The following is a 12,733-nucleotide window of genomic DNA, read 5'->3' as shown; positions in this document are numbered from 1 at the left end:
CAAAGAATCTCAGAGTAGGCCTCAGGCCCTGGAGTCCTGCTTCTGGTCGGAGTACAATAACACTGGGCTAGATGGATTGTGAGATAGTGGTAGATGACCTGTAGAACAGGGTTTGGTGGCCAGTTCAGGCCTTGTTCTGGGGGGAAGACAGGTGCTGTGTCTGGGAGAGAGGGGCCATGGTTCATTTGCAGAGCAGGTGCTTAGTATGCACAGTTCCAGTATCTCAGCAGTTGTCACCAGGCCCTTGAGTGATGTCCTTGACAAAGGCTCCATTTCTGATCCAAGGAAATCAGTACCTCACCAAAGAGAAGTCTTTCTGTCATTCCTAAAATCCTGCTACTTGAAATGGCAAACTGTTGCACTTAATTGGAAGTCCACTTGTAAGGGAACTTCCTGCCATTTTAAGCTACAGGTTGGAGACCATCACAGATCCATTGGTGTGTTACAGTACAGCTGTAGCCTCCTGTTGGCTCCTTGCTGCGCCTCTTACCCTTTCTGTTCTTGTTTGCATTTATGTACCTGAAGGATGCAGACAGCATCACAGGAACACACAGAGATGAACAAGAGACAATGAAGGGCAAGTAAAAATAATAACCAAAATAAAACAAGATAATGGGGCAGCATTGTGGCGTAGTCATCCACACTGACTATTTACAGCCAAATAAGTAGTTGGATTCAGCTCCTCGGCTCATGTGGGGAGTCAGTTGGGTTCTGATGAAGCAGACCCGGTTAGAATCCCTTTTCAGAACTGAAACTTACCATCTTTTTTCAGCTTTATCCACAGGATTCCTTGGAAGAGTATTTTATTAAAATCAATACATCTTACAGGGTCAGACCTGCTGAGTCCCGTGATTATTTATTTATTTATTTATTATTTCAATTTATACACCGGCCCTCACTGCCTTCACTGGGCTCAGGGTGGTTGATAACAACAAATAAAAAATAAAACAGTCATTTGTTTGTTTGTTTGCTTGTTTTAACTTGTTAGGCCGCCCCTTCCTGCAAGCAGGGCTCAGGGTGGCTTACATCAAAACCAGCACAATAATAATCTGTTAAATAACATTAAAATGACTAAACATATTAATCAAGCAATACATTACATTGTCTAATGTGACGAAAAATTTCTGTTCCCACCGGCCCCCTGGATAAAGGGGGTGCAGAGGGGTGAGTAGGAGGGTATGAGAGTGCCAACCGTTGCTGTTCTCAAGTGAATGCCGAATGCAAGTTAAAATTAAAGAACATTAGATGGCATCAAAATAAATACAGTATGCATTACAGTCCTGCAAGCGGGAGAAAGCAGAGTGGGGGAGGGAGTGCCAGATAAGGTGGTACCCATCGCTATCCTCAACCAAAAGCTTGGCGGAACGTCTCTGCTTTACATGCCCTGCAGATCTGCATACGGTCCCACAGAGCACGGATGTTATTTGGCAGAGAGTTCCGCCTGGGTCTGGTTGAGGACAGCCGGACGTCTTTAGGGCCAGGGGTCACCAGTAGATTGCTTCCAGTGGAGCACAGGATTCTTTGGGGGGACATGCCATTATTAGAGCACTTTCATGGGCCTTCAGACCATGAGGGTACACTGACTACTTGTATAATACTGGCATTTTATATCATGCGTTTCAAGCTTAATAAACCTTACAACAGCCCTGTAAAAGGACCAGGCTTTAGGTGATCCGAAAGACCACAGCTTGAGAAACTGGAGAGCCACTGCCAGTCTGAGTAGGCAATACTGATTCAGTATTGATGGGCCAGCAGTCTGATTCAGTATAAGGCAGATTCATATATTCAAGATAGGCCACTAATATTTTACCTTCATACAGTAGAGCACTCGAAAGTATAAAATGCAACATAATGATTATAGGTTATAATAGCGAAGATTGTATTCATGTTTATTTTATTCGTTAATTTATTTGTGTTACTTAGAGTCTCCCTTTTCTCACTGAGACTCAAGGACCGATTTCCCACAAGCGCTGCTCCCTGCTCCACGTTCTCTTTGGCCCGATGGTACGTGTCAATTTCACACAAGCTGCTGCGCGGCTGCATTTTGCCTTGAAGCTTCCGTGATTTCCCCCACGTCTACACAATCCTGTTTTTTGAAGATTGAGTAGACGCGGGGGAAATCGAGCGAAGCTCCGGGACAAAATCCGGCAGTGCAGCAGCTTGTGTGAAATTGACACGTACCATGGGGCAAAAGGGAAGAGCGAGTGTGGAACAGCGCTTGTGGGTAATTGGCCAAGGTGTAAGCTCATGCAGTCCATATGATGAGATATTCAATAAGCAGTGTAATAGGATCGGGACACAGAAACTAAAACCAAGTCAAAATCTGGAACAAAACTAAAACAATGCATAAGTACTAACATTGCATATTACGTGATGTAGAAATTACATAACAGGATAATACCCACAGCAACAGATAGCACATAGTATACACAGTAGTATAGTCCACAGTCTTTCCCCCTTTATTGAAGCGTTTGTCCTGAATCATTCCTGTTATAATAAAGCCCTATTGCCTTTGTAAATGTGGCTCTTTGTAGTTAACTGTTGCCTGTTTCTAGCTTCCGGGATGTTTAAAGATGGTGTTTTAAACACTTGCACCGAGGCTATGTGAGGAATTCCTTCCCTTGAGAGAGAACTAAGCTGATTGGTGAAGCCAGACAGTGTGCTGTTATTTGATATTCATTCGTACATCCACGCTTACCACATTGTTGAAAATACCTTTAGCTATTTAAGTTTACATTGAAATATGATTAGTGTTGAGTGATTTACTTATTATGTAAGCAGTATTTCATTTCCCCCTTGATTGCTAGTAAAAACCTATGTCTGGGTTCTGGAGAGCAAACTATTGGCTGCTATAGCCATGTTATGAACTTTTAACAACAGGGGGAGAGTGTGAAAGCCATTGTTCCTGATCAGATTCAGAAACATGTAGCTGACTCTACTCCCACAACCTGGTTCATTGCCCTTTGCTTTTTAATCCTTGCTTTTTTGGCTGGGGGGGGGGTTACTTTGGTTTAACACATCGTTGTTTGTCAAGTAAATGTCTGTGACATAAAAGAAGAACTGCAAGCTGTTGAACTACAAGTTTCAAATTACTTCCCCCACATGCAATAATATGTCTATTGCAACAGTTATCAAAGGAGAAAATATATAACTATAGTAGTGTGTTTCAAGGAACATTTAAACCCATGAAACTGATCAGATTCAGAAACATGTAGCTGACTCTACTCCCACAACCTGGTTCATTGCCCTTTGCTTTTTATCCTTGCTTTTTTTGGCTGGGGGGGGGGTTACTTTGGTTTAACACATCGTTGTTTGTCAAGTAAATGTCTGTGACATAAAAGAAGAACTGCAAGCTGTTTAACTACAAGTTTCAAATTACTTCCCCCACATGCAATAATATGTCTGTTGCAACAGTTATCAAAGGAGAAAATATATAACTGTAGTAGCGTGTTTCAAGGAAAATTTAAACCCATGAAACTAAATATCAGTGTTCTTACAAGCACTGGAATTTAACAGCTTCACCATTTGGAGCTGGCAAACTTCCAACAGTTTGTTTTAACTAAGGTAGCATCTCCTAAACATTGGCATTCAGAATAAAAATAAGAAGAGTAACAATGTAGTAATAATAATCATATTGCAGAATACTCGAGGAGGACTGCTGTTTGTCATGCTTGCTGTAACCAACACTCAAGTACAAGGGGAGAGGCTATGGCTCAGTGGAAGAGTCTCTGCTTAGCAGGCCCGAAGGTCCCAGGTTCAATCCCCAGCATCTCCAGTTAGAAGTACCAGGCAGCAGGTGATGTGAAAGGCATGTGCCTGAGACCCTGGAGAGCTGGTGTCAGTCAGAGTGATAGTGCTGACCGTAATGGACTGATGGTCTGATTCAGTGTAAGGCACCTTCATATATGTGTTACTTTAGGTGGGGCATATCAACAGGTGCAACTGCTAATGGCTAAATGTGATGTTATGTAGGCACTGCATCAGTATTATGTCATCATAGGCAAGATATACAGATGCTTAGAACTGTAACTTTTCTCGTTTCTTCCCTGAGGGTCACCCCTTTTCACATATGTGTCATTAATTAGTTTGGTTCTATTTTTTTTAAAAAAAAATCTGTCTTTTTGCCTTTGAATGCTAATAGAAGTGTTTTGATTAATGAAACTCCTAAAATTTATAAGACTCATGTGCATTGCTGTAACTGATCTTGTGTTGGTCACAAACCATATTAATAAATCTGATTAATGAAACTCAGGGTGAAACTAGACAATACCGCATTTCTGAGTCTGCTGTGGGGATGCAGTGCCATTTTACAGCTTGGATTTATACCTTTCAAGACACTGCATCATGCTGCAAAACAGAGTTCAGGCCACTGGAAGTGGGAATTACTTAGAACCAAACGATGTGTGATGGCATTGTTGAGGCCACCACAAGGACACTGCCACTACTTAAGGGTCTTTTAAGTAGTGCAAGGGCTCAATCTTGATTGAGCTGGCAGTGCAGGGGGCCGAGGCACTCTTGTTCTCCCCCCCCCCGCATTGTCTATTGTCAAAATGGTTGCGCCACCCCCAGGGTCATTTTGGTGCTTGAAAAAGAAGTTCTTGGGAGAGTGCAATTTTACACAGAAAAGCAGCAGGGAAAAAGATTCTCAGTGCAAAATCACCCTTGTCCAAAACTGCTTTCTTTTAAAAAATTCAGCATTGGGTTTTCCGTATATGCATTTGAACATGATATATATTTAGCAAAATGTGAATGTAACAGATGTAGATGTGTGCTTATAAACATGAATCATAGAGGTACAGGCAGCTGGGATTGGCTGCAGTATATGCTTTTTATTAAACCTGGGCTTTCTGCCGTGTGATATGTGATGGGTCCTTTTTCTAAAAAAAAAGGGTTTGCCTTTAAAATTGCCCCCCCCCCCCCTTCTCCTTTGCTGCAGTTGTGGACTGTGGGATTCCACCTTCTTTTCCAAATGCATATATGACCCTTGTCGATGAGTCAACAACCTATGGAAGCAAAGTCGAATATACTTGTCTATCAGGTTATGGCATTGAAAGGGGAAACTGGACTTCAGTTTGTGATTCCAGAGGTTTCTGGGAAGGAGCCAATCTGATGTGCAAAGGTAAAGAAAATACAGATGGCGTGTGTTAATTCTCTTTGAATATGGGGGAAGGGGGTTTGTAAAATCTGTTTGACCAAAGGCATATGTGGGACAAAAGAAACATTAGTGTATAATAAAAAATACAGATGGCGTGTGTTAATTCTCTTATACACATTAGTGTATAATAGCAGAAGCGGTGAAACCTCTATCAGATCTCTTGAAAACAGTCCGTTTTCATCCTCTAATTCACAGTTTATTTGAACTGTTCCCCCTCCAATCCAGGAGACACATGAAACAGCCCTGTACATGTCCTGTTCTGGAGACGCGTTCGGCTTTCCCCATCCGTACGCTCAGTTCTGATGGCCCCGGCAGCCCCCAAGCCTCATTCACAGCTGAAGAGGCCTGCATCCATGGTTCCATCCTCGGCTCTGATGCACCCAGTCACTCCCTTTGCACTCGGTTCCAGCTCCCATCTCATTGGAATCCCCACGAGAAAAAGCAAGCACAAGGAGAAGCCGTTCTCTTCATCTGGGCATCACAGAAAACCGTTGTTGTGTTCAGGGCAGGACCTGGCACTTTTACTCTACCCGGGGTTTATGGGATGCGCAAATACCACAGTAACAAGTAAGACAGAATGCAAGAGCACGATCTACTAACCAGTCTGGAGTTAGGGAGCCAAAGATTCAGTCCAAAGGTCAGGGATGCGGGACCTGACTCCTCAGATTCGTCCTCCAAAGAAGAGGTGACAACTGGCCCATGACAACTGTCATCACCCCCTAGATCTCCTTTGGGGATCCAGTGTCCTTTTGGTCCCTTCTCACACACCATCCCTGCATTTGTCCTTCCCAGCTTTGCAGATGTTGGAAAGTGAAGGGGAAAGAGCCAGCCCCCCATGTGAGGATCCACTGTCTATCAGGTCAGAACCGGCGAGATCCACTCCCAAGAATGCAGTCATGCCCTCCACAGCAGCATCCATACTATATGTCTCCAGCCTATTTATGACAGTGACCTAATTGTTACTCTCAGCATCCTCACCCTGGTCGACCAAGTTATTGGAGAATTTTTGTTGCCAGCGGTCTCAATGTCATATGGTGCCCTCAGCATCTCCAGAGTCTAAACCTGAAAAAGAAGGGGCTGTTGTTTCACACTTGAGTTCGGGGAGTCAAGCAGAAACCTCCCCAGATGAAAGGATGGGGGACTCCTGTCTCTCCTAATGAGGATTTATATCTCTTCAGCAAACAATTGCTAAGAATGGCCAAGGTGCTGGATATAGATGTTGCCATTTCTGACAACAAGCTGAAAGACAAAATCTTGAGCTGTCTCTACCTATTCTGCAGGCATCATAGCCGTTCCTGTCCTAGAAGGCTGGCAGATCTTATGTCTCAGGTGTGGCAGAAGTCTGCATCCATTTTGGAAAATTTGCGAAGGTTGAAATGTTCTACAGGATTACGCATGCGAGTTTCTGCTTGTTGGGTCTGCTCCAGTTCAGTGGGTTGGATGCAGACCAGCTGGACCAAGTCTCAGTAGGCAAGAGAAAAAGACAGAAGCTTGCACTACTTTATTGAACCTTAATAGAATAAAAGGAAATCTCAGAGCATTCACCAAAAGGGCAGTGTATGCCGTTACCCAGTTAAGAAAGAGATATCTCTTGTCTGCCAGCTCAAGTCTCCAAAGAGCAGTCTAATTGGCAGCCCTGTTCTACGAAAAACCAACAATATTTATACCATTTTGCAAGACGTCCTGTAGGACTGTAATGAGTGCACCAATAGCCAGACCCTCCCCCGTCATGGAACCATAAAACCATAAACTTTGCCCCCCCCAATGGGTTATCCGGTTATCCATCAGGTCAAAGCCTCTGGTCAGAGCAGGAAAGATATATAACAATGATCTTTAGATATTCAACCTTGAGGCTGGTACATTTGGTTCAAGGAATGTAAACTATGTGTAGGTCAGAGTTCAACAGCAACGGTGCAGGGCACTCAGGCAGCAAGCATCGAGCTTTAATGCAAAGAAGTATGGGATAGAACCAAAGAATATCTTTTTCTCTTATTCCAAATGGACAGTAAATGAATACATGAATTGCCTAGTCTCCCTTAAAGTAAATTCCGCCACACTAGTCAACCATCCTCCACCTTCCTCCCTTGTCACCATGGAGATGCAGACATGTCAGAGGCGGGTGCATCACTTGTCCCCATCAGACAAGGAGAGCAGATGTCTAGACTCTCTAGGACAGAAACTATATTATCAGCAGCCTTAAATTTCGAAATCTCAAATTACCAAGTCATCATGGGTAAGTCATCGTGGCAGATCAACTATTCCTGTGGAAGAACTTGTCCCAACATCTAGAAAAGCTTCCGAATGAGTCCAAGTCATTAGTCAAGCTTATCCAGGCAGAAGCCATGAAGCTTTCCAAACAGGAGATAAATGCGAGTAAACATTCCACAGACTCATAAGCAAGGTTGATAGCATCGGCCATTGTGCTAAGACAACACTCTTGGTTGCGTACAGCTGTACTTCCTCCAGACACGCGCTGCAGAGTGGAGGACTTGCCCTTTGAGGTTTCAAGCCTGTTCTCGCAAGATACTGATAAGTTCCTCTGCACTATTAAGAAGATTAAGCAGGTGGCCAGATCCTTGGGCATGTTCTCTTTGTTAATTTGGCAGCAGCGCTTCACCCCGTGTCAACAAGGGTTCGCTACACCCTTCTATCGTGGCCAGTGACAGTGGTATCAGAGTGCCCCCCAGTACCAGCTGCCTCCTTTTCAGAAGAGGAAAAGCTTTTCTTAAGAACATAAGAATGTTGGATCAGGCCAAAGGCCCATCCAGTCCAACACTCTGTATCACACAGTGGCCAGAAATACCAGTGCCATCAGGAGGTCCACCAGTGGGGCCAGGACATTAGAAGCCCTCCCACTTAACCTAGGTTGGGAAGCCACCAGGTTCCTCATAAGGACCAGAGTCAGCAGCAACAGAAATTCTGACCAGAGGTCCAGCCCCAGTTGGAGGTCCCCTTTTTTAGGGATAGGCTTGCCTGTTCTTGTGCAGAGTGGCAGCATATTTGTTCTGATGACTGGGTTTCAGCCATAGTTTGTAGTGAGTTTTTAAAAGAGTTTGTTTCGTTGCCCTCTTGTTCCCCTGCTATACCAGCAGTAGACAATCCATTCCCCGAGCTCCAGATACAGCTACGGGAACTGTTACAGAAAGGCACAGTTGAAAAAGTTCCCTCTGGCCTTCCATCTTGAGGGTTTTACTCCAGATTTTCCTTGTTGACAAAAAAGATGGGGGCCGGAGGCCCATCCTTGATTTGAGGAAATTAAATAAGTTTCTGAAAGTTTCAAAGCTCTTTCATCACTTGTGGAGTTTCTTACTCTGGGCTCTTGGTTTGGGGTGATAGATCTTAAAGAAGCCTATTTCCACATCACCAGTCATCTCACCCATAGGAAGTACCTCCACTTCAGGCATGGCTCTGAGGTCTTCCACTATTCCTCTCTCCTCTTTGGCCTGGCCACAGAACCTATGGTTTTTACCAAATACATAGCAGCGGTAGTAGCACATTTAAGAACTAAAAAGTGAGCCCATTTTTCCCTACTTGGATGACTGGCTCATTGTAGCTCCCTCCAGGGAACATTTGAGTGCAGATGTACTTGGTGACCTGCCAAAGGCTAGGGTTAGTAATCAATAGGGGAAAATCCTGGTTGGAGCCCTCAAGTTTAGTTGAAGATTCTTCTTTGTTTGCCCACAAGGGCCTAATTAATGTCTCCCCTCCCCCCCTGGTTCCTAATATATTTCTGCAATGGTCTCTCTCTCTGGTCTTGGCAAGTCTCATGGATGCCCCCTTCAAGCCTTTGGCCTCTTGCTCACTGGCATTGCTGTCCAGGAAGGTGGCATTTCTGATAGCAGTCACGTCTGTTAGGATGAGCAAATTGGTGACCCGTAGAGTAGACCTTCCTTTCCTGAAGAACTTCAGTGAGAGGTTCATGTTGTACCCTAGTTTGGAGATTTTGCCCAAGGTGGTGTCCAAGTTCCACCTTGCTCAGTAGGTCGTTTTGCCTGTCTTTTTCCTATCTCCTACTTCCAAGGCTGAAAAAGCATTACATTCCTTAGGCAGTAGGAGGGTCTTGTTATATTACCTTGACAGAACAAGACCTTTCCGAGTAGACAAGAGTCTGTTTGTCTGTTACGCAGGTACTAAGAAGGGCACGACAGATTCTTCTCAGTCCATAGCTAGGTGAGTTGTGGCAGCCATTAGGTCCTGTTACGAGGCCTCTAGCAAGCCCTGTCCACTTGATGTTAAGGCTCACTCCACGAGGGCGCAAGGGTCCCTGGCAGCTTTCCATCACAGAGTGCCCATCATGGACATCTGTAAGGTTGTGACATGGTTGGCTGAGGACACATTTGTCAAGCACTGCATGTTGGACCTGCAATCAAGGAAGGGATGCAGAAGTCAGCAAAGCTGTCCTGCAATCATCATTTCAGTGAGAGCATCACCCCTCTTCCCTCTTAGTTAGTGGCTTGCTAAAATCTCAGTGTGGGGCCACACTGAAGACAGAAGATGAAAACAAAATTGCACTTACCTGTAACTGGTGTTTATCAATGTCTTCTTTGCAGACACACATTCTCTCCCTCCTGCTGCACTGTGAGCTCTCCTGTTCTTTTCCGTTCTTTTGGGAGTTTCACAGATTTGCAGGAACTGTCAGTGAGGGGCACACTCCCCCCTTGGAGCATGTGAGGTTTGGGTGCGAAAAGGCTGTTGTGTTGGCTCCGGGGGGGCGGGCTCCCCCTTTGATCATATTAAGCTAGGGCAAAACATCTATCCAGGGCAGGCCTGTGCAAGCGGAGTCCCAATGTTGTCTGCACGGAAGACATCAATAAACATAGGTTACAGGTAAGTGCAACTTTGTTTTCTCAAATTTGGTTGGGGGGGGCAAAACAATGTCCTTAGCTCCATATTTATTTAAAGTCCACTTTTCGCACTGAGACTCAGAGTGGGTCACACAGTGCAAGTCAATGCAGTCAACAGGATAATACGGAGATGTGCTGTTTTATCACCACAAGAAAGTACAGTAGGGTGCTTTGAAGCTGTAGTGATTGTTATGTACAGAGTTAAATATTTGATGTGTTCACAAGGAAGGGGGTGTCCTTTTTGTTTTCAAAGAACCAACTCTTCTATGTCTATGAATTATATCACCCTCCCAATAAGGGTCGTTTGGCCACACTAAACTCTGTGCACTGCAAGTCATGTCCAAAGTGGAACACTGAACCGGTTACAGAACTCTCTCTGCAGTAGTTTTGCTTCTAGTTTATTGATTCCAGTAGCACAATGCACAATCTCTCATGTAGTTCATGGGTTATTCAGCTATGCTACAAATTCCTGCTATTTGTGGTATCGTGCCTCTGTCTAGTCATCCATGGTAAAACATTAAAGGTCAGTTCTTACATCTTCCATTTATTTTATGGATAACTATTGTAATGGAGAAGTCCTACATGCATACATCATGTTTATATTGGTTTGCTTTCTACTGCTCTGTTCTGCCTTCTTGCATTCAAGAGGTTCTTCTGTCAGCGGAAGAGTATTTTGCACTAAAGGAAGGTTAATTTGGCTGGAGGAATGTTATTGTGGAAATAAATCCGATCTAGATTATCTGAAATCCTATTTGGTGGATCTGAACAAACTTTAATTTCAGCATTTGAAAGGCAGCTGTGGCCTTAAAATGTAGGAATTGAATATGTGAAGGGACTTGATGAGAGTTATTTTATCTCCTTATTAAAATGGGTGGTGTAACTTTGCTCATTAACATTGGTGTCTTTCTTTCTCTCTTCCCCTAGAAATAGATTGTGGAAAACCATTGCAGCTTCCGAATACAGACATTGTTTGGGATAACACCACAGCTTTGGGCAGCACAGTATACTATAAATGCAAGAAAGGATTTCAGCCTATTGGAGAACGTGATTTTTCACAATGTATAATAACTAAAAAGTGGGAAAACATTACTTTTGAATGCAAAGGTAAATATATTATTTTTAAATCTTCCATTTAAATATTTATTATTTATGAATGAGATGATGATGATGATTTTTTGGTTTATTACTCGCCCCATCTCAGCTTGTACAAGGCTCTGGGCAATGTGCAAGAGAGACAGAAAGCCATAAAATGAATATACAAAACATTAAGAATTCAAAATAACAAAACTAGAATAACAAATATTTAAAAAGGATCCCCACTGAATATAGACTTTGTAGATGCGGCTCAGGAGAGACAGAAACTATTGAGCACATGATGCTCAGATGTAACTGGTATAACAAGATCCGTGACAAATATATTACTCCTCTTATAACAGATATGGTGGGACAATCAGGTGCTGAGCAATGTAACCGATTGTTAATTGATGGGAACCGGACAATTACCGAAACTGTGGCAAAATTTTGGGTAGCAAGCTACTGCATCCTAAATACACAATCAAATGTATAATAATAGTTGCCTAATAGTCTCTGTTTTATGTTCTTCTTTTACTTATTACGCTCAACTGTATTTTTATACAATTTTGTTTTATTGTCCTAAATTCAATTATATGAATGTTATATTTAAGCATGTGTGTTCTATGGCTTGTTGCCGTAATAAATGACTGACTGACTGACTATTTAAAAAGCAGATTAAAAGAAGGTCCCAGATGGCGTCCTTAAAAATTTCATCCTAGTTCTTGCCACTTTCTGGGCAGGGGGAGGTTGAACACAAGATCAAGATTAAGGGGAGGGGGAGAGGAAGAGGGTGCCAGTGACAATAGAACATCGTTGCTGTCCTCAACCAAAAGCCTGGTGAAACATCTCTGCCTTGCAGACCCTGATGGTATTAGATAGAGAGTGCCACCAGGTTGGGGCCAGGACCGAAAAGGCCCTGGCCGAGCACAGCCGGACATCTTTGGGGCCTGGGATCACCAGCGGGTTGTTATCTGCAGAGTGTAAAGCTCTCTTGAGGACATTCCAGAGGAGACAGTCATAGCCTGTGAATGATGTTTCTTTCCTGGGACCTCCTACATGCAAAGCAGATGCTCTACCACTGAATCACAGCCATGCATGTTCATATGCATGGCCTTCACGTTTGAGGAGACGTTCATTATTTTGTACTTGGGTATCTGCGTCAGCTGCTTGGGTTTTAAAGGACTGTTCTGAAATGTATACACACCTGGCTTTGCATTTTACAAGAACCTGTTCTGTGAACTTTAATTTCCATATGCAAATACAAAATGTAAACTGAGAATTCTTTCCCAGGGATGTAGTTTAACCTTCCAAACACAGAATCTCTAGCGCTACTGAAGATCACCAAAACACTGTTTTTGTCATTAGTGACAGGTCATGCAACTGGCCCTCAGAATGGTTGGCTGCCTTATCCAATTTATCCCAATTTGGAGTCCTTTCCTTTCATGTATATAAGAACTGACTGCACCGGCTGGGTCACACTAGCACTTTACCACAGGACGCTGCCGTACTTATTTAGTTTTACTGTATTTATTGTATTTTATATCTGTATTTGCTGGTTTTATATTGTACAAGTGGAGACCCGCAAGAAACTTGCGGGATGGTTATCCTATTCCTCACGCCTTTGCTTCCTCCTGTCTCCCCCTACCTCTCTCACACTCTT

The 12,733-nt window shown here is 43.5% G+C and overlaps 1 protein-coding gene across 1 annotated transcript in view; it reads left to right on the top strand.

Moving 5' to 3' along the window:
• Positions 1-12,733, top strand: part of SUSD1 (sushi domain containing 1) — a 79,448-nt gene that overhangs the window by 13,594 nt on the left and 53,121 nt on the right. Inside the window, exons 5-7 of the mRNA XM_015415576.1 lie at positions 4,937-5,119; positions 10,924-11,103; positions 11,953-11,955. Of these exons, the coding sequence (XP_015271062.1) occupies positions 4,937-5,119; positions 10,924-11,103; positions 11,953-11,955 (366 nt within the window). The remainder of the gene's footprint in view (positions 1-4,936; positions 5,120-10,923; positions 11,104-11,952; positions 11,956-12,733) is intronic.

Source organism: Gekko japonicus, unplaced genomic scaffold, assembly GCF_001447785.1.
Source record: "Gekko japonicus isolate JY-2015 unplaced genomic scaffold, Gekko_japonicus_V1.1 scaffold2113, whole genome shotgun sequence".
Lineage (NCBI taxonomy): Eukaryota > Metazoa > Chordata > Lepidosauria > Squamata > Gekkonidae > Gekko > Gekko japonicus.
This window is presented reverse-complemented; position numbering and strand designations above follow the sequence as displayed.